Genomic DNA, 22,881 nt, shown 5'->3' on the forward strand with positions numbered 1-22,881 from the left:
TGTAAAATCCCATAGAGAATTCTAACTAAATGGTAACGAGCGCATTGCAAATATTTTATACGGTCTCTGATCTAAACTATTTAACGACAGACATCCCAGTTCATACAAGTAACTCTAAAATGCTACTCAGTTTGCTGCATGCCCAAAACATAGACTGCAAGGCTCTTGATCCAGGAGGGGGTTCTATTTATTTATTTATTTTACCTTTCTTTAACCAGGCAAGTCAGTTAAGAACAAATTCTTATTTTCAATGACGGCCTAGTGGGTTAACTGCCTGTTCATGGGCAGAACGACAGATTTGTACCTTGTCAGCTCGGGGGTTTGAACTTGCAACCTTCCGGCTACTAGTCCAACGCTCTAAACACTAGGCTACCCTGCCGCCCCTATGCGACGCTTGATTTTGGTAGAAGCTAACCGCTTAGCTAGATAGCCAACTAGCTACTAAATTATCAAACGCACATCAAATGCACAACTGCAGAGCATTTACAACATTTTAGACAGTTATCTTAACTATTAAGTTATCTTGCTGGCAAACATTTAGTTGTGAATTCCATACTGTAACTACATCTAGGGTTTCAAAGGGTCAGTAAAATTTCCAGACATTTTCCATGGGAAGTTAAGCCTTGAAATTTAGCTTAAATTCATGAAAAAAGTTGCCTTATAACAGTGAACCTTTTTTTGTGGGATATACATAAGGCAATTCTAGGTCTTGTGGCATATTTTGGTTAAACTATCCCCAATTCAATGGAATTGCAACCCTCTGCATGCACAGTGCATTCTTCCATCACATGTACAGCTGATTCTCAAGATCTTGCACACTAATGAGATGCTTTTGAGCCCACACTACACTGTCTGGGCCAAGGACTACATGCTTTCTGGTAAGTTTTGATTACAACACTGGGTGGGGTGAATATATTTTATGACTTACCCTACCGTTCAAAAGTTTGGGGTCACTTAGAAATGTCCTTTTTTTAAAAAATAAAATCACATTTTTGTCCTTTAAAATAACACCAGAAATACAGTGTAGACGTTGTAAATGACTATTGTAGCTGGAAACAGGCCCATTATCAGCAACCATCACTCCTGTGTTCCAATGGCACGTTGTGTTAGAAAACCGTTTTGCAATTGTTAGCACAGGTGAAAACTGTAGTGCTGATTAATGAAGCAATTACAACTGGCCTTCTTTAGACTAGTTGAGTATCTGTAGCGTCAGCATTTGTGGGTTCAATTACAGGCTCAAAGTGTCCAGAAACAAAGGCCTTTCTTCTGAAACTCGTCAGTCTATTCTTGTTTTGAGAAATGAAGGCTATTCCATGCGAGAAATTGCCAAGAAACTGAAGATATTGTACAACGCTGTGTACTACTCCCTTCACAGGGCAGCACAAACTGTCGCTAACCAGAATAGAAAGAGGAGTGGGAGGCCCCGGTGCACAACTGGGCAAGAGGACAAGTACATTAGAGTTGAGTAACAGACACCTCACAAGAACTCAACCAGCAGGGTCATTAAATAGTACCCAGTCTCAAAGTCAACCGTGAAGAGGCGACTCCAACAGCTCCTCTGTCCAGTGTGTGTGTTCTTTTGCCCATCTTAATCTTTTATTTTTATTGGCCAGTCTGAGATATGGCTTTTTCTTTGTAACTCTGCCTAGAAGGCCAGCATCCCAGTGTCGCATCTTCACCGTTGACGTTCAAAACCACTCTTATAATTATCTGGTATTTGTGACTTGGTGTTTTCAGATCATTTTAATCTAAGGCTGTCATTGTCTCAGTGAAAGTGTAGTCACTTACTGGAGATACTGCAGGAGTGGTGGTGGCTCATGTTGGTGAGCGTGTTCCTGTGCTGTACAGCCAGATGGGGAGGACAGTCTAGCAGGGGCTTCTAACCAGACTTCAAAAGCCTATTGATTTGAGATGGTTTGAATCATTAGAATATTTATCCAAGCTAGAACTACTGTGTACAGTGGGGTCTGAAATTGACACCCTTGATAAAGATGAGCAATAATGACTAAAATAAATAATTCAAATACTGAGCTATATTGTATGCTCAAGAAAATTGGGAAAGTATATTTACAATTTGCTCAAATACATCAAAAGTTAGGTAGGGGTCAAAATTGACACCCCTGAAGATTATAAATAAAGCAGTCAAAAGTTTATTTGGTCCCATATTCCCAGCATTCAATGACTACATCGCTTGTGACTCTACCAACTTGGATGAATCTACCCACAATACCCCATAGTGAGAAAGCATAAATAGATTTTTAGTAATGTTTGCTAATTTATTAAAAATAACCTGAAATATGACATTTACAATTGTATTCAGACTCCGGGCTCTGGCTGGGCCACTCAAGGACATTCAGAGCCACTCCTGCATTGTCTTGGCTGAGTGCTTAGGGTCATTGCCTGTTTTTAAAATGTATTTTTATTTAACTAGGCAAGTCAGTTAAGAACACATTGATTTACAATGATGGCCTACCCCGGCCAAACCCAGACGGCGTTGGGCCAATTGTGCGCCACTCTATGGGACTCCCGATCACGGCTGGTTGTGATACAACCTGGAATAGAACCAGGGTCTGTAGTGATGCCTCTAGCACTGCGATGCAGTGCCTTAGAACGCTGCGCCACTCAGGTGCCTGTTGGTGAACCTTCGACCCAGTCTGAGATCCTGAGCGCTCTGGAGCAGGTTTTCATCAAGGATCTCTCTATACTAGGCTACCTGTGGAGGCAGGTAGTCTAGTGGTTAGAGCGTTGGGCCAGTAACCGAAAGGTTGCTGGATCAAATCACAGAGCTGATCTCTTGTTCTGCCCCTGAACAAGGCAGTTAACCCACTTGTTCCCCTGTAGGCCATCGTTTTTCTTAGCTGGAGTGCTTAGTTAAAGGTTTATAAAAAAAATAAAAAACGTCCCTTTTCTCTGTTCTTCGTTGCCTCGATCCTGACTGGTCTCCCAGTCCCTTTCGCTAAAAAACATCCCCATAGCATGATGCTGCCACCACCATGCTTCACCGTAGGGATGGTTCCAGGTTTCCTCCAGATATGATGCTTGGCATTCAGGCCAAATTTCTTGGTTTCATCAGACCAGAGAATCTTGTTTCTCATGGTCCTTTAAGTGCCTTTTGGCAAACTCCAAGGGGGCTGTCATGTGCCTTGAACTGAGGAGTGGCTTCTGTCTGGCGTCTCTACCATAAAGACCTGATTTGGTGGAGTGCTGCAGAGATGGTTGTCCTTCTGGAAGGTTCTTCTGTCTCCGCAGAGGAACTCTAGAGCTCTAGTCAGAGTGACCATCAGGTTCTTGGTCACCTCCCTCACCAAGGCCCTTCTCCCCCGATTGCTCAGTTTCGCTAGGAATGCTGGAGAAATGTTTTGATACCTTTCCCCAGATCTGTGCCTCGACACATTCCCATCTCGGAGCTCTACGGACAAATCCTTCGACCTCATGGCTTGGTTTTTGCTCTGACATGCACTGTCAACCTTATAGATAGGTGTGTGCCTTTCCAAATCATGTCCAATCAATTGACTTGACCACAGGTGGACTGCAATCAAGTTGAAGAAACCTCAAGTCTGATCATTGGAAACAGGATGCAGCTGAGCTCAATTTCGAGTCTCATAGCAAAGGGTCTGAATATTTATTTTTTATTGTGTGTAGATTGAGACATTTTTGAATAAGACTGTAACGTAACAAAATGTGGAAAACGTCTGAAGGCACTGCCACAACAGGTGTAAATGTGGCATGACAAGTTCTGTCAGCTGTTATGACCATGTCATAATGTGTTATGACACTGGGTGTCAAGTTAAGTGTTACCCAATTGAGCATACAATATATTTTGTACAGTCATTATTGCTCATCTTTATCAAGTGTCAATAATTTCAGACCCTACTATATGAATGTCACTCGCTCGACACACCCACTTGCTGAGTTGTCATTTGAAAATGCGATTCCACTTTTGAGGCAGTTTCCACTGGAGCGGACTCTGTCTTTAATAAACTTGTCTGTTGCCCAGAGGCATTCTTGTACACTGCACTTGCCAGTATCACTTGTTTATTAGGCTAAGCTTTCGTCTTGGCCTCTTAACTTCTTTGGGGTACCCCCCCCCCTCCTCCTAAAGACATACCCTAATCTAACTGCCTGTAGCTCAGGCCCAGAAGCAAGGATATGCATATTCTTGGTATCATTTGAAAGGAAACACTGAATTTTGTGGAAATGTGAATTGAATGTAGGAGAATATAACACAATAGATCTGGTCGAAGAAAATACAAGGAAATTAACATACATTTTCTGTTTTTATTGTTGCTGCATCTTTCAAACGACCAAGAACAGCCAAACATACAGATAGGATGCTGGGGATGATTTGAATGAAGAAAAGATGGCAACAATAGCTGAGCAAAGGTTTAGACAGAACTTCAAAAATGAGCGAGCTACATGACATTGAGCATGAAGTCACCCAAATGTCCCACACAAATGTAACCAAATGTACCTAAGTGGCCAAATTGGTACAGTGATACATTTTGAAGGAAGTAACTATATACATAAATGCTATTCTAACACACACCCGAAAAAATCTATATAGAAAAAAATAAAAAATAAAAAAATAACGAGGGTAACTATTTACTTGGTCTCGCTTTCTCTATCAATTTCCTCTATAACTTGGGTTAAATCTGTATACCTAGACTTTGTTTTAGCTTTTCCTGATTTATTCGCCATAATTTAAATATATAAACTTGCTGAAAATTCTATTGACTATGTACTGCTATGCGTAACACTCGTGGCTCCGTCAAGTAGGATTTGCAATGGCGAATTAACCTCTTTTACACCAGAGTTTACGACAAAGGCTGGTCTTCAAACGTATAACCATTAGATATTGCCGTTTACCTAAACTCATTGGCTATCTTCCAAGCTAGATTTCAAGATGATCAGTGGTCATTGGGCCAAAATGCAGTCAATCAACGTTAGACCGGTCCTAACATTGGTGCGCAATGAGGTCGTTGATTGGTGTCTTCAAAACGGTTTGTTTCGGTCAATACATCCAGGGAAAAGAACAGTCAAGTATGGTTGTGGTAGTAACAACCAGAGGATTGAAACCAACACCAACAACTGGATAAACGTATGTTTAGTGTGTATAATTACCATGAACGCTTCATCCAAAGTTGAATGAGACGGAAATCACGACGCAAGCGGTTTACAAATGTTTTGTGTTAGGCTATAAAAATGGATGTTATCAAGCAAAACGAACATTCACTGTGTAGTTAGGACACTTGGCATTGCCACCAGAGGAAGATCTTCAAAGGTAAGCAATTTATTTTATTGTTATCTGACTTTCGTTACGCTAATTAATGCTTGGTTGGAAAATACTAGTAATACTCGTGTGTGCGGGGAGCTGTCCTCAGAAAATCGCATGGTTTGCTTTCACAGTAAAGCCTTTTTGAAATCTGACACAGCGGCTGGATTAATAAGACGTTCATCTTTTAAATTATTTAAGATGCATGTATTTACAAGAATGTTTACTATAACAAATGGTGTATTTAGAATGTTAGCGCTCTGCAGTTTCACCCGGATGTTGGCCTGGTGGGGCGTTAACCTCTCTAAGGTTGGTGAGACGCTAAGTTACATTTAACTTGTTGTAAATCCCATCCCGTGAACGGGATTGTTGTCATCTGACACTAATTAGCATAACGCAACAGACATAAATATTACTAGAAAATATTCCTATTCATGAAAATCACAAGTGAAATATATTGAAACACAGCCTTAGCCTTTTGTTAATCACCCTGTCATCTCAGATTTTCAAAATATGCTTTACAGCCAAAGCAAGACAAGCATTTGTAAGTTTATCAATAGCCTAGCATAGCATTATGTCCAGCTAGCAGCAGGTAACTTGGTCACGGAAATCAGAAAAGCAATCAAATTAAATAGTTCACCTTTGAGCTTCGGATGTTTTCACTCACGAGACTCCCAGTTAGATAGCAAATGTTCATTTTTTTCCCAAAAATGTTATTTTTGTAGGCGAAATAGCTCCGTTTGTTCTTCACGTTTGGCTGAGAAGTCGACCGTAAATTGCGGTCACGACAACGCCGAAAAATATTCCAAATTAGCTCCATAATATCGACAGAAACATGGCAAACGTTGTTTATAATCAATCCTCAAGGTGTTTTTCAAATATCTATTCGATAATATATCCACCGGGACAATTGGTTTTTCAGTAGGAGCGAGAGGAAAAATGGCTACCTCTGTATTTTATGCAAGAATCACTCAGAGCCATCAGGTGACCACTTGCGCAATGTAGCCGCTTACGCTTATTCTTCAACATAAAGGCGCGAAACTACGTCACAATGCTGTAGACACCTTGGGGAATACATAGAAAAAGTAATCTGGTTGATAGCCCATTCACTGCTCAATAGGGACGCATCGGAACGCAGAGCTTCAAAACATGAGTCACTTCCGGATTGGATTTTTCTCAGTCTTTCGCCTGCAATATCACCTCTGTTATACTCACAGACAAAATGTTTACAGTTTTGGAAACTTTAGTGTTTTCTATCCTAAGCTGTCAATTATATGCATATTCTAGGATCTTGTCCTGACAAAATATCCTGTTTACTTTGGGAATGTTATTTTTCCAAAAATGAAAATACTGCCCCCTAGTCACAGCAGGTTAAATGTTTCCCACGCTGCACCTGCAAAAAAAATTGATCAGAATTGCGATTCATAACCGGATGTGCGAATGCTTTTCACATTTGAGATCTGACAAGGCTGCCTCCCTCACTCCTTCCCCTTCCTCCTCTCCTCCCTCCACAGAATCGGCCCAGACGGAGAAGCAGCCAGCATTGGCGTCCTCCTCAGGCTCGGGCCTGAACCCCACATCGGTTACCCCCGGTTCCTCTTCGGCCTCTACCACGGTGCCCGTGTCCCCAGTCCTGCAGTCCCCTGTCCATACCCCCCTGCTCCAGGACCCCTCACTGCTCAGACAGCTCCTCCCAGCACTTCAGACCGCCCTACAGCTTAACAATGCCAGCGTCGACATGGCCAAGATCAACGAGGGTAAGAGAGTCACGTGCGTACACACCATGTCCTCTGAAGATTCTTACATGTGAGGGTTATGGTGGTAAATGATTTCGCAGTCAGCAAATTATGGGTCAGCGCCATCTGTTTCTCTTAGACCCAGTATTCTCTTACCCTTCTATCCACAACACCGTAATAGCTCACACACAAACACGATAGAGGGTATGCTGAATGCTTCTGAAGCAAATTAAGATTGAAGTGTTTGTTTTGGTCATGATGGTGACTGAGACCAGTCGTCTTTCAACCTTTCTTTTACCTCCCTCTGAGGACACTACACAGGTACTGGGCAGGTACAGTTGAAGTCGGGAAGTTTACATACACCTTTACATTTAAACTCAGTTTTTCCACAATTCCTGGCATTTAATCCTAGTAAAAATGTCTTGTCTTTAGGTCAGTTAGGATCACCACTTTATTTTAAGAATGTGAAATGTCAGAATAATAGTAGAGAATGATTTATTTCACATTCACAGTGGGTCAGATGTTTTCATACACAACATTTGTATTTGGTAGCATTGCCTTTAAATTGTTTCAACTTGGGTCAAACTTTTCGGGTAGCCTTCCACAAGTTTCCCATAATAGATTGGGGGAATTTTGGCCCATTCCTCCTGACAGAGCTGATGTAATTGAGTCAGGTTTGTAGGTCTTGTTGCTCGCACACGCTTTTGCAGTTCTGCCCACGCATTTTCTATGGCATTGAGGTCAGAGCTTTGTGATGGCCACTCCAATACCTTGACTGTGTTGTCCTTAAGCCATTTTGTCACAACTTTGGTAGTTTGCTGGGGGTCATTGTCCATTTGGAAGACACATTTGCGACCAAGCTTTGGTCATTATGGCCAAACAGTTCAATTTTTGTTTCATCAGACCAGAGGACATTTCTCCAAAAAGGACGATCTTTGTCTCCATGGGCAGTTGCAAACCCTAGTCTGGCTTTCTTATGACGGTTTTGGAGCAGTTGCTTCTTTCTTGCTTTGCGGCCTTTCAGGTTATGTCGATATAGGACTCGTTTTACTGTGGATATAGATACTTTTGTACCTGTTTTTTCCTCCAGCATCTTCACAAGGTCTTTTGCTTTTGTTCTGGGATTGATTTGCACTTTTCGCACCAACGTACGTTCACCACAAGGAGACAGAATGAGTCTCCTTCCTCAGCAGTATGACGGCTGCGTGGTCCCATGGTGTTTATACTTGTTTACTATTGTTTGTACAGATGAACGTGGTATCTTCAGACGTTTGAAAATTGCTCCCAAGGATGAACCAGACTTGTGGTGGTCTACAACTTTTTTTCTGAGGTCTTGGGTGATTTTCTTTTGATTTTCCCACTGAGTTTGAAGGTAGGCCTTGAAATACATCTACAGGTACACCTCCAATTGACTCAAATGATGTCACTTAGCTTATCAGAAGGTTCCAAAGCCATGACATAATTTTCGGGAATTTTCCAAGCTGTTTAACTCTTACTTCTACCCCCTCCTTTTCGAACATTCTGTTAAAAATCGCGCAACTTTTCAGCGTCCTGCTACTCATGCCAGGAATATAGTATATGCATATGATTAGTATGTGTGGATAGAAAACACTCTGAAGTTTCTAAAACTGGTTAAATCACGGCTGTGACTATAACAGATTGTGTGTTTCATTGAAAAACGCAAGAAAAACTGCTCTCTGAAAGCTAAAAATAATTTCCATAAGTCACTTCCATGGGTTGTTAAAAGAGGACAAAATTTAATATTGACCTGCATGCAATTCATACAAATTCCACACGATGTCGCCATTGTCGTCATTTTCAATTGATTTTTTTGTTGGAAAATCCATCTATCTGGCTTCCGTTTCTTCCAGTCTCCAACAGGATGTTGTTAATGTGGACATTGGCAGCCATTGATTTGCAGGCGAGGAGCTATTGAATATACATCGCCCTGTAATCATTTTGATAGATTATAAACGTTTACTAATACCTAAAGTTGGATTACAAAAGGATTTCGAAGTGTTTTGTGAAAGTTTATCGTCGACTTTTTTAATTTTAAAAAATAACGCAGCGTTTAAAAACGATTTTTTCTGAATGACACAGCTTCCATAGAAAGCTATTTTGGGTATATATGGACCGATTTAAACGAAAAAAATACCCAATAGTGATGTTTATGGGGCATATAGGAGTGCCAAGAAAGAAGCTCGTCAAAGGTAATGAATGTTTTATATTTTATTTCTGCGTTTTGTGCTGCGTCGGATAAGCAGAGTCTTTGTTTACGTCGCATTCAGGCATTTTCAGGTGGTGCATGCTATCAGATAATAGCTTCTCATGCTTTCGCCGAAAAGCATTTTAAAAATCTGACTTGTTGGCTAGGTTCACAACGAGTGTAGCTTTAATTCAATACCCTGCTTGTGAATTTTGATCAAGGTTTGAGTTTTAACGAGTACATTTAGCATTTAGCGTAGCGCATTTGCATTTCCAGGTGTCTACTTGAGACATCTGCGTCTCAAGTAGAAGAAAGAAGTTAAAGGCACAGTCAACTTAGTTTATGTAAACTTCTGACCCACTGGAATTTTGATACAGTGAATTATAAGTTAAATAATCTCTGTAAACAATTGTTGGAAAAATTACTTGTCATACACAAAGTAGATGTCCTAACTGACTGGCCACAAGAAACTTGTGGAGTGGTTGAAAAACGAGTTTTAGTGACTCCATCCTAAGTTTATGTAAACTTCCGACTTCAATTGTATGTACACTTGACTAACAGGTTACCTGTGTATGCATACACCCACAGGTTGTCCAACCTAGGAGTGAGCTGCCTTTTCTTCTGAGGTCTTCCATATTGGTAGTGGTGCCTGACTGTGTGGTAATGTTGTCATGATACCAGAATTTTGATTTCGATACCAATTTTAGCATCATGATACTCGATATCAAGGCATATTAGCCAGTCACAGAATGGCACTTGATTCTGACAGATCAACTCAGCTACTTCTTCAGTCGTTTGGTGTCTTGAGTTCAATATCATTACATTTGCATTTAAAACACACATATATACAGTGGGGCAAAAAAGTATTTAGTCAGCCACCAATTGTGCAAGTTCTCCCACTTAAAAAGATGAGAGGCCTGTAATTTTCATCATAGGTACACTTCAACTATGACAGACAAAATGAGAAAAAAATCCAGAAAATCACATTGTAGGATTTTCAATGAATTTATTAGCAAATTATGGTGGAAAATAAATATTTGGTCAATAACAAAAGTTTATCTCAATACTTTGTTATATACTCTTTGTTGGCAATGACAGAGGTCAAACGTTTTCTGTAAGTCTTCACAAGGTTTTCACACACTGTTGCTGGTATTTTGGCCCATTCCTCCATGACCTGTAACTGCTTCTTTAAGAGGCTCCTCTGTCCTCCACTCGTTACCTGTATTAATGGCACCTGTTTGAACTTGTTATCAGTATAAAAGACACCTGTCCACAACCTCAAACAGTCACACTCCAAACTCCACTATGGCCAAGACCAACGAGCTGTCAAAGGACACCAGAAACAAAATTGTAGACCTGCACCAGGCTGGGAAGACTGAATCTGCAATAGGTAAGCAGCTTGGTTTGAAGAAATCAACTGTGGGAGCAATTATTAGGAAATGGAAGACATACAAGACCACTGATAATCTCCCTCGATCTGGGGCTCCACGCAAGATCTCACCCCGTGGGGTGAAAATGATCACAAGAACGGTGAGCAAAAATCCCAGAACCACACGGGGGGGCCTAGTGAATGACCTGCAGAGAGCTGGGACCAAAGTAACAAAGCCTATCATCAGTAACACACTACGTCGCCAGGGACTCAAATCCTGCAGTGCCAGACGCGTCCCCCTGCTTAAGCCAGAAAATGTCCAGGCCCGTCTGAAGTTCGCTAGAGAGCATTTGGATGATCCAGAAGAAGATAGAACTTTTAGGTGAAAACTCAACTCGTCGTGTTTGGAGGACAAAGAATGCTGAGTTGCATCCAAAGAACATGAAACGTGGCTGGGTCTTTCAGCATGACAATGATCCCAAACACACCGCCCGGGCAACGGAGTGGCTTCGTAAGAAGCATTTCAAGGTCCTGGAGTGGCCTAGCCAGTCTCCAGATCTCAACCCCATAGAAAATCTTTGGAGGGAGTTGAAAGTCTGTGTTGCCCAGCAACAGCCCCAAAACATCACTGCTCTAGAGGAGATCTGCATGGAGGAATGGACCAAAATACCAGCAACAGTGTGTGAGAACCTTGTGAAGACTTACAGAAAACGTTTGACCTCTGTCATTGCCAACAAAGGGTATATAACAAAGTATTCAAAACTTTTGTTATTGACCAAATACTTATTTTCCACCATAATGTGCAAATAAATTCATTAAAAATCCTACAATGTGATTTTCTGGATTTTTTCTTCTAATTTTGTCTGTCATAGTTGAAGTGTACCCGTGATGAAAATTACTGGCCTCATCTTTTTAAGTGGGAGAACTTGCACAATTGGTGGCTGACTAAATACTTTCTTGCCCCACTGTATATATATTTAATGAGTGACAGCCATGTCTGCATTAAAGGAAATGGTCACCCATTTTGAGTGTTATTGGTTTGTGCATCTAATTATGTCTTGATTTTCTGGGTCATTTCATGTTTTCACGTGAATCTGAGTTATTGGCGTTCAAGCTGGCTGACATTCGACCTGTATGACTTAGAACTGTGGTAAAGTTGCTCTCAGTACACTGGAATTTTAATAGGAATATGACTTTTAGATATCATACATGTCAGATTTCAATGCTGGCTGATGTCACAACTCCAGGATGTCTGATCTCGAAAGCCATTGATCATATTTTGCGTCAGTGTAACGCCTGACCCAGCACTGTCGACCAATCACGTTCACGTTGTCATGCAGCGTCACAGTTGCTAAGCTACTCGTCACGCGATCCCTTCTCAAAGTCGGTGTATATGTTGAAACGTGCCTGTTTTCCTCAATAGTACGTATTGTCAAGATTCCAAAGCTATACAATATTACAGATAGCAAGTTAATTCTCACATCTCTGAAAATATTTGTTGAATTTCGTGCTAATGTTGGGTTTTTGAGATAATGCTCAATAGACTCCCATTCACTCAGAATCGCCCAGATTGCACTGTGCGTCCCATTGAAGTAGCACGGGCAATGTTTCCCATCTCCTCAACGGTGAAAGAGCCGTTAATTTGGCTCCCTGATTTGCACACCTATTTTTTGAGGTCTCAATGTTTTTCTGCAGATATATACTGCATCATTCTCTAAAGAGGGTGAATACCTACCGCAGAAACAATGAGTAGTGGGGAGAGCGCATCAGTTTGGTCCACACTGATTTTTAAAGTGTGCAAAAAAATAAGTACATTTTTTGCAGACCATCTAATAATTTGGCAATGTAAAAATGTATTTGAATGCTCATATGACGATCTGACACAATGTGTCTTTCCCTCTCTTGGTATAGTTTGTGTCATGTTTACAAAAGATAGCAGATACTCTTATCCAGAGCGACTTCCTCAAGGGCTCATCTTCAAATTTTTCTCCCAGTCAGTATTCAAAACCGCAACCTTTCAGTTACTGGCCCAAGGCTCTTAACCGCTAGGCTACCTGCCGCCCTGTGTTCTAATGCTACTATTAGTCAGGGTCTGGTTGGTTGGAGGCTGACCCTGTCTGGTGTGTCATGCCGGGTGCTTAAGTGCTCCAGAGCAAATGTGCTCAGCGGGGCCCTCTGTCACACAGACCGGGGCTCTGCAGCAGCCCAATCCTGCTTCAATATGCAACGATGACTGGCCATGCAGAAAAGAACATGGCTGGCACTGGCTGTCTGGGGCGAGCGTGTCATCCTCTGACTGCTTTATGATCCCTGAGCATGGCCCAGAATGCAATATCTTTACTTGAAGCCAACATAAGATACTCAAAGCCATCGTAATGCTTTTATTACTTGTTTTCAAGCATGTGTGCCTTCAGGTTTCAAATTGTATTTTGTGCCGTGACCATTTCAGATTTGTTAGAAACATTGCATGAGATGCTATTTACGTTTTGAGGTCCACTCTCTAACTAAAAAAAAACACGTAAAGTCGCATATTGATGTAGTGTTGCACGGTATACTGCAATTTTAGTATGTTTCAATACTAGAACATGAAACTTTCTGTACTTCTGTCATGTTTCACGTCGTCTACTAATTGAGAGGTCGTCTGTCTATCAGCGCAGCCGATGTCCCCTTATAGTGCGAGTGCACCGTGCATGCTACACTTATTCATTGCTAGCTCTAACCTGTCCTGAGGAACCACTTTACTCACTGGGAGTCTGGGCTGCATCATGTTATCTCCCCACTCATGCTGCACAGAAGTTAACACACTTGAATAATGCAACACAGGATGTAGAAATGTTGCAACTGTTATTTACTGTTCGCAAAACAGTCCATTACAGGCTAGAACACAATGCAAGAAGATACCAGTAGCTTCCAGCTTTGTAGGCTAATTTTCCTTGCTAACTTACAGCTGAAGCCAACATCCATTCACTCCCCTAGTACTTTGTGATGATATGCAAACCATAATGCAAAAAATGCTGATTTTCAGTCACTGCCAAAAATGTTATTTGTTCACTTTGTCTCTCTTGCCTCACATCTGTGCGGTCTCTCTGGGAGGGTCATTAGGTTGAGTCATTAGGTCTTAAACAGACAGCATACTCTGTAATAAAAAAGATTGCTTCTTCTATGCATGTTAAGTACAATAAAATAAGTCCCAAATGGAAGGCAAATAGATGTAGCCCCATGAAATCAGCCAATACAAGCTCAATAATTCAATGTATGCCCATACTCCACTTGATGGAATTAAGTCTGTATTGTGAATTTGTCTTGGCTACGTCTTGATTTACCAAGTTTATCAACAGAGTTACCATTCAAATAAATTATTAGCGTTATGTAGTTTGGTAAAAGCAAATTGATTCATTAATGCATACATAGCATTCTCTGAAAAATTTACAAAACATTTAAAATGTAATGATATTGAACTCAAAAGATCTGTCTGGATCAAGTGCCATTCTGTAACTTTGGCTAATATACCTTTTTAATCCAATGGTATCGTGATACTAAACCTGGTATGGCTATCGGAGTCAAAATGATGGTATCGTGACAACAATAGTGAGGTACAAAGTAGAGGTCTGCCGATTATGATTTTTCAATGCCGATTGTTGGAGGACCAAAAAAAGCCGATGCCGATTTGAGAAGAAAATAAAGAAAATATATATATTTTTTTATACAAGTTTTACAATTATTTATTTGTAATAATGACAATAACAATACTGAAGGAACACTTATTTTAACTTAATATAATACATCAATAAAATAAATTTAGCCTCAAATAAATGAAACATTTTCAATTTGGTTTAAATAATGCAAAAACAAAGTGTTGGAGAAGTAAAAGTGCAATATGTGCCGTGTAAAAAAGCTAAGGTTTTAAGTTCCTTGCTCAGAACATGAGAACATATGAAAGTTGGTGGTTCCTTTTTAACATGAGACTTCACTATTCCAAGGTAAGAGGTTTTAGGTTGTAGTTATTATAGGAATTATAGGACTATTTCTCTCTACAATTTGTATTTCATATACCTTTGACTATTGGATGTTCTTATAGGCACTTTAGTATTGCCAGTGGAATAGTATAGCTTCCGTCCCTCTCCTTGCCCCTACCTGGGCTCGAACCAGGAACACATCGACAACCGCCACACTCGAAGCAGCGTTACCCATCGCTCCACAAAAGCCGCGGCCCTTGCAGAGCAAGGGGAATAACTACTCCAAGTCTGAGCGAGTGACGTTTAAAACGCTATTAGCGCACACCCCACTTACTAGCTAGCCATTTAACTCATCTGGTAGGCTTGTGTCACTGGGCAGCTCTTGGCTGTACTTCCCTTTTGTAGTCTAATAGTTTGCAAGCCCTGCCACATCCGACGAGCTTCGGAGCTGGTGTAGTACTATTCGATCTTAGTCCTTTATTGACACTTTGCTTGTTCGATGGTTCGTCGGAGGGCATAGCGGGATTTCTTATAAGCTTCCGGGTTAGTCCCGCTCCTTGAAAGTGAAAGCTCTACCCTTTAGCTCAGTGCGAATGTTGCCTGTAATCATGGCTTCTGGTTGGGGTATGTACGTACAGTCACTGTGGGGACGACGTCATCGCTGCACTTATTGATGAAGCCAATGAATGTGGTGCACTCCTTAATGCCATCGAAAGAGTCCCAGAGCATATTCCAGTCTGCACGCAAAACAGTCCTGTAGTTTAACATCTGCTTTATCTGACCACTTTTTTTTTTAAATAAACGGAGTCACTGGTGCTTCCAGCTTTCATTTTTGCGTGTAAGCAGGAATCAGGAGGATAGAGTTATGGTCAGATTTGCCAAATGAAGGGTCGAGGAAGAACTCAGTGTGTGGAGTAAAGGTGGTCTAGATTTTATTTAATTTTTTCCCCCCTCTGGTTTGCTCATTTAACATGCTGACAGAAATTCAGTAAAACTGATTTAAGTTTCCCTACATTAAAGTTACCGGCCACTGGGAGAGCATTTTCCTGTTTGCTTATGGGGGAGTACAGCTCATTGAGTGCGGTTTTTGTTCCAACCTTGCTCTGTAGTTGTATGTAGACAGCTACGAAAAATACAGAAACTCTCTAGGTAGATAGTGTGGTCTTCAGCTTATCAGGAGATACTCGACCTTGGGCGAGCCAAACTTTGACTTCCTTAGATATCGCACACCAGCTGTTTACATAAATGCATATGCCCCTGCCTCTTGTCTTACCAGCGGCTGGTGTTCTATCCTGCTGATAGTCTATAACCCTCCAGCTGTACAGCGTCTACACGGTGAGACATAAGATATTACCGTTTTCAATGTCCCGTTGGTAGGATATACGTGCTTTCAGTTCGTCCCATTTCTTTTCCAGTGATTGAACGTTAGCTTGCAGAACGGAAGGCAAGCTCAGATTAGCCATTCGTTGCCTGATCCTCGCAAGGCAGGCAACCTGATCTTTTGCTTCAATCTCCGTTTCCTTCTCCAGCGAATCACGGGGATTGGGGCCTGGTCATGTGTCTGTGGGATATCCTTCATGTCCGACTCATTGAGTGTAACTCCTCGTCCAATTTGAGGTGAATAATCCCAGTTCTGATGTCCAGAAGCTCTTTTTGGTTATAAGAGGTAGCAGTAACATTATGTACAAAACAAGTTATGAACCACACGAAAAACCAACAAAATAGCATGATTGGTTGAGAGCCGGTAAGACGTCAGCCCTTACACTCCGGCGCATTTGTGCTGCGTGTTATAGAGTTGGGTGACGTCAACCTTTGTCCTGTCGTGATTGTGTACTCATAAAAGATTGTGATAGTGCGCAATATCATCATATATTGGCCAACCCCCTAAAAAATACATGCTTAAAAAAAATAATAAATAAGACACTGCTAAAACCACCGTTGGGCTATAGGGCTAAATCGCATGCGACAAATCAAATTTTATTTGTCACATACACGTGTTTAGCAGATGTTGCGCATGTAAAGAAATGCTTGTGTTTCTAGCTCCAACATTGCAGGAATTTCTAACAATACACACAATCTAAAGGAATGGAATTAAGAATATATAAATATTTGGACGAACAATGTCAGAGCGACTGACTTGCCTAGTTAAATAAAGGTTAAATATAAATACATTTTAATATGAGATGAATAATGTAAAATACTTAAACATTATTAAAGTGGCCAGTAATTTCAAGTCTATGTATATATGCAGCATTCTCTGTGCTAGTGATGGCAATTTAACAGTCTGATGGCCTTGAGATGGCTATTTCTCAGTCTCTCGGTCCCAGCTTTGATGCACCTGTACTGACCTCGCCTTCTGGATGATAGCGGGGTGAACAGGCAGTGGCTCGGTTGGTTGTCCTTGATCTTTTTGACCTTCCTGTGATATCGGGTGCTGTAGATGTCCTGGAGGGCAGGTAGTTTGCCCCCGTGATGCCTTTGGCAGACCGCTCTACGGTTGCGGGCGGTGCAGTTGCCGTACCAGGCGGTGAAACAGCCCAACAGGACACTCTCAATTGTGCATCTATAAAAGTTTGTGGGTTTTAGGTGACAAACTACATTTCTTCAGCCTTCACAACACTGTCTGTGTGGGTGGACCATTTCAGTTTGTCAGTGATGTGTATGCCGAGAAATTTGAAGCATTTCACCGTCTCCACTGCGGTCCCATCGTTGCGGATGGGGAGGTGCTCCCTCTGCTGTTTCCTCCTTTGTTTTGTTAACGTCGGTTGAGATGTTATTTTCCTGGCACCACAATCCGAGCCCTCACCTCCTCCCTGTGGGCTGTCTTATCATTGTTGATAATCAGGCCTACTACTGTTGTCGTCTGCCAACTTGACGATTAAGTTGGAGGCATGCATGGCCACGCAGTCATGGGTGAACAGGGAGTATAGGAGGGGGCTGAGCACGCATCCTTGTGGGCCCCCAGTGTTGAGGATCAGCCTCTTGAAACTAGGGGGCACTATTTTATGTTTGGAAAAATAACGTTCCCAAAGTAAACGGCCTATTTCTCAGGACCAGATGCTAGAATATGCATATAGTTGACAGATTAGGATAGAAAACACTCTAAAGTTTCCAAAACTGTAAAAATATTGTCTGAGTATAACAGAACTGATATTGCAGGACTGAGAAAAATCCAATCAGGAAGTGACTCTTATTTTGAAACCCCTGTGTCCCTATGCATCCCTATTGCCCATTGAAAGTGATATCAACCAGATTCCTTTTTCTATGGCTTCCCTAAGGTGTCAACAGCCTTTAGACATAGTTTCAGGCTTTTATTTTGAAGAATGAGCGTGAACGACCACATTGCTTAAGTGGACAGGTGGGGGCTCTCAGTGATTTGTGCGCAAAAGGGAGAGGCAACCATTGTTTCTCCCGGTCCTAGTGAAAAGCCAACTGTCCCGGTTGATATAGTATCGAATAGATATTTGAAAAACACCTTGAGGATTGATTATAAAAAACTTTTGACATGTTTCTGTTGACATTATGGATATAATTTGGAATTTTTGTCTGCGTTGTCGTGCCAGTGGTAGGTTAAGATGCTTGTGTTTCCTGGAGTGGTTGCTATAGTTTTGCGACAGTACAAGCACACTGCCTCACACTGCTCAATGTCACTAGGTTTAAAACCAGAGTAAGTCCCAACAACCAACACTGCATCCTTCTTTGACAGTATTTGTTCTTGGATTTCTGGGACTGCATGTTCTTCATTGCTCTTCATTTTCCCCCGCTAATGAGCGAAGCTACACGTAACCACTTGAGAACTGCCAACAGGTGTGGGAACATGGAATAGAACACAGCTCTGGTTGGCTGCTGTAGTCTTAGTTCAAATGAAATGACATGAAGGAATATTGTGTAATTATCGAAAAATACCGACATAAGCAAAATTGCTTCGGTATGACTCAGATATGTCTGTAATTTTCGGTTTATCGTCCCAGTGAGTTACATAATAAATCATGGGTTGGATGGAAGCATAGTCTACAGTCTAAAGAACTGGATACGAATTGCTTTGCCTCGTCCTTCTCTCTTAAGTCTATTGTTTGTTCCAGTTCTCATAAAGCTGTGATTGAGAATAGCCTAGGCCTATAGCCTCTGACTTTCAAAAAGAACAAGACTGAAAGTGGCAACTTTAGGACATCAGTACCTTCAAGAGCTATTAGGGAAATAGTTTGTCGTAAAGCTTCTATGATAGGCTATATTGGACATTCGGTTTTAACCTTGCATGCCTGTGTTTCATGCAAAGAACGATGAAAGCGTAGTAGCCCAAAGTCATATTCATATTGAATGGAGAGAATTATTTTTTTTTATACACAGTACATACACAATATAGTGGAGTGTCCAATTTATAAAAATAAAACATTTAAGTGAATCGTTTTTGGCTATAAAGCCCATGCATATGACAGAGCGAGGAAAAAGGGAAATAATATTTTCTGACTGAACATTTTGCACTGCCTTGGTGAAATTCACCGCTCTGTCTAGCCTAGATTCCTCTCAGTTTACTCAATGTCACTTGGGCGCTAGCCGACTCAGTTCTGCGGCCTTATGCGCGGCGCCAGTGAAGTTCAAATATGGTAAACCATTGTCTGTCACATCACGATATCATCACCATCGACGATGGCTGTCAATCATCAACGCTAGCCGATACTATGGTAATATTGCCCAATCCATCCTGATTCAGTTTGCTCCTACGTCAAGACATTTTTACCAGCTAGAGAGTAGTTAGTCATAGAATTTAATTTGCTCCATTGTTTACATTTTGTTTGGTCGCGCACTTAGTGTGGCTGATCTGATGGCTCTAAAACAGGGGTGATGATAGGGATCATCTTATGTTATGGTTTTAGATAAAAGCCCATATTTCTAAGCTTTCCACACATTTTTTTTATTTTTTTCCTTCTCTTTCCAGTCCTCAAAGCTGCTGTCACTCAAGCGTCGTTACAGTCGTTGCTTCATAAGATCCTCACAGCCGGCCCGTCAGCCTTCAACATCACTACTCTGCTCTCCCAAGCAGCCCAGCTCTCCAACCAAGGTAGGCCTTCAGCCACCCTGTTTGTTTTCAGATCCACAATGGCAACCTTCCTATTCAAACTTGCCACTGTTGATTTTTAAAGTATCTAAACCAGATAGATGTCTAATAATTCTCCACCCTCTGTTACTCCCAACAGCCCAGCAGTCGAACCAGTCCCCCATGTCGTTGACGTCAGACGCCTCCTCTCCCCGCTCCTATGTGTCTCCCAGGATCAGCACGCCGCAGAACAACGCTGGTCACCACAAAGCCCTGCTCAGCACGCCCCCTGTAGCCTCACAGAACAAGGTACTGTCTACTACTACCACTCTGGTAGGCCATGTCTATTTGGCTGCTTTTAGACATGCAGCCCAATTCTAATATTTTTTTCACTAATTGTTCTTTTGACTAATCGTATCAGCTCTGAAAAGGATCTGATGTGATTGGTCAAAAGACCAAGTAGTGAAAAAAAAGCCTTGCCAGTCTAATATACTAACTACTGCCTGCCTAGCAGCCTACTTCCTGCCTAGAACCTCTGTGTCTAAAGTAGGCAAAGCCATGTCTACGTCACTCACGCCAGCAGAGCAACTCTGTTCAATCCATGTGTCGCATTACAAGTATTGGCTGTCTTGTTCTGTATGTAATGTAAATGAGTGAAGGGAATGGTAGTATTTGTGTTGGCTTTATAACCTAGCTGGTCTGGGCCTAGGAGTATTTTCTGTTGGTGTTTCACAGCATCACAAACTGGCCTAAATCATACCCAGGTTCAGTGTTTAAGTGATGTAGTGTTGTCACAATACCAGAATTTGGACTTCCATACCAGGTTTAGTATTACGATACTCAATACCAAAACAATACCGTGGCAAAGAAATATGTACTAGCCAAGGTCAGAGAATGGCAATTGATCTAGACAGAAACTCTGCTACTGCTCTGTACAATCATTGGGGATCTTTTGAGTTATATCATTATATTTGAATATTTTGATGTCCATTTTTTGAGACAGCCATGTCAAATCAACATTTTTACATACACTTAGGTTGGAGTCATTAAACCTTGTTTTTCAACCACTCCACAAATTTCTTGTTAACAAACTATGGTTTTGGCAAGTCGGTTAGGACATCTACTTTGTGCATGACTCAAGTACTTTTTCCAACAATTGCTTACAGACAGATCATTTCACTTATCTAAACCCACTGTGTCACAATTACAGTGGGTCAGAAGTTTACATACACTAAGTTGACTGTGCCTTTAAATAGCTTGGAAAATTCCCAAAAATGTCATGGCTTTAGAAGCTTCTGATAGGCGAAGTGTCCTCATTTGAGTCAATTGGAGGTGTACCTGTGTATGTATTTCAAGGCCTACCTTCAAACAGTGCCTCTTTGCTTGACATCATGGGAAAATCAAGACCTCAGAAAAAAGGATGAACCAGACCTCCACAAGTGTGGTTCATCCTTGGACCGCAATTTCCAAACGCCTGAAGGTACCACGTTCATCTGTACAAACAATAGTATGCAAGTATAAACACCATGGGACCACGCAGTCATCATACCATTCAGGAAGGAGACTCGTTCTGTCTCCTGGAGATTAACGTGCAAAAAGTGCATATCATTCCCAGAACAACAGCAAAGGACCTTGTGAAGATGCTGGAGGAAACCGGTACAGCGGTATCTATATCCACAGTAAAACGAGTCCAATATCGACATAACCTGAAAGGCCGCTCAGCAAGGAAGAAGCCACTGCTCCAAAACCGCCATTAAAAAAAGCCAGACTACGGTTTGCAACTGCACATGGGGACGAAGAAAGTACTTTTTGGAGAAATGTCCTGTGGTCTGATGAAACAAAAATAGAACTGTTTGGCCATAATGACCATTGTTATGTTTGGAGGAAAAAGGGGGAGGCTTGCAAGCCGAAGAACACCATCCCAACCGTGAAGCACGGGGGTGGCAGCATCATGTTGTTAGGGGTGCTTTGCTGCAGGAGGGACTGGTGCACTTCACAAAATAGATGGCATCATGAGGCAGAAAAATTATGTGGATATATTGAAGCAACATCTCAAGAAATCAGTCAGGAGGTTTTCTTTCAGATCAGTAGGACGCTAGTGTCCCGCCTCAACATCATCCGGTGAAATTGCAGCGCGCCAAATTCAATACTATAACTATTTAACTTTCATAAAATCACAAGTGATATACATCAAAATAAAGCTTAACTTGTTGTAAATCCAGCCGCCGAGTCAGATTTCAAAGGCTTTACGGCGAAAGCAAGCCATGCGTTTATCTGAGGACAGCGCCCCGCATACCAACACATGAAAAACATTTTTCAACCAGGCAGGTGCGACACAAAAGTCACACATACCAATAATTCATGCCTTACCTTTAAAGATCTTCTTCTGTTGGCACTCCAAAATGTCCCAGAAACATCACACATGGTCCTTTTGGTCGATAAATTCCTTCTTTACATCCCCAAAATGTCGGTTTATTTGGCGCGATTGATTCAGAAATACACCGGTTCCAACTCGCCCAACATGACTACAAAGTATCTGATAAGTTACCTGTGAACTTGGTCCAAACATTTCAAACAACTTTCCTAATCCAACCTTAGATATCCTAAAACATAAATAATCAATCAAATTTAAGACTGAATATACTGTGTTCAATAGTAGATAAAAAAACAACATGGAGCGAGCTCCAGTTCACGCGCGTCACACAGAAAAGTCAACTTGGCTTGACACTCACAATGAACTCATTTGACACCCTACTTCTTCATTTCTCAAAATCAAATCAAATTTATTTATAAAGCCCTTTGTACATCAGCTGATATCTCAAAGTGCTGTACAGAAACCCAGCCTAAAACTCCAAACAGCAAGCAATGCAGATGTAGAAGCACGGTGGCTAGGAAAAACTCCCTAGGAAGAAACCTAGAGAGGAACCAGGCTATGTGGGGTAGCCAGTCCTCTTCTGGCTGTGCCGGGTGGAGATTATAACAGAACATGGCCAAGATGTTCAAATGTTCATAAATGACCAGCATGGTCGAATAATAAGGCAGAACAGTTGAAACTGGAGCAGCAGCACGGCCAGGTGGACTGGGGACAGCAAGGAGTCATCATGTCAGGTAGTCCTGGGGCATGGTCCTAGGGCTCAGGTCCTCCGAGAGAGAGAAAGAAAGAGAGAAAGAGAGAATTAGATAAAGAACACTTAAATTCACACAGGACACCGAATAGGACAGGAGAAGTACTCCAGATATAACAAACTGACCCTAGCCCCCCGACACATAAACTACTGCAGCATAAATACTGGAGGCTGAGACAGGA

The 22,881-nt window shown here is 41.5% G+C and overlaps 1 protein-coding gene and 1 long non-coding RNA gene across 3 annotated transcripts in view; one reads left to right on the forward strand and one right to left on the reverse strand.

Annotated features, from left to right (window-relative positions):
- Positions 1 to 22,881, reverse strand: part of LOC149977452 (uncharacterized) — a 1,012,103-nt gene that overhangs the window by 756,359 nt on the left and 232,863 nt on the right. The gene's annotated exons all lie outside the window — the stretch shown is intronic.
- Positions 1 to 22,881, forward strand: part of LOC110490038 (WW domain-containing adapter protein with coiled-coil) — a 76,663-nt gene that overhangs the window by 35,988 nt on the left and 17,794 nt on the right. For both annotated transcript variants that reach the window (XM_021563135.3, XM_090200022.1), the window contains exons 7-9: positions 6,787 to 7,029; positions 19,476 to 19,598; positions 19,735 to 19,883. In XM_021563135.3, coding sequence (XP_021418810.1) covers positions 6,787 to 7,029; positions 19,476 to 19,598; positions 19,735 to 19,883 — 515 coding nt within the window. The remainder of the gene's footprint in view (positions 1 to 6,786; positions 7,030 to 19,475; positions 19,599 to 19,734; positions 19,884 to 22,881) is intronic.

This window comes from Oncorhynchus mykiss, chromosome 15, assembly GCF_057628025.1.
Source record: "Oncorhynchus mykiss isolate SJ-2025 chromosome 15, ASM5762802v1, whole genome shotgun sequence".
Classification (NCBI taxonomy): domain Eukaryota; kingdom Metazoa; phylum Chordata; class Actinopteri; order Salmoniformes; family Salmonidae; genus Oncorhynchus; species Oncorhynchus mykiss.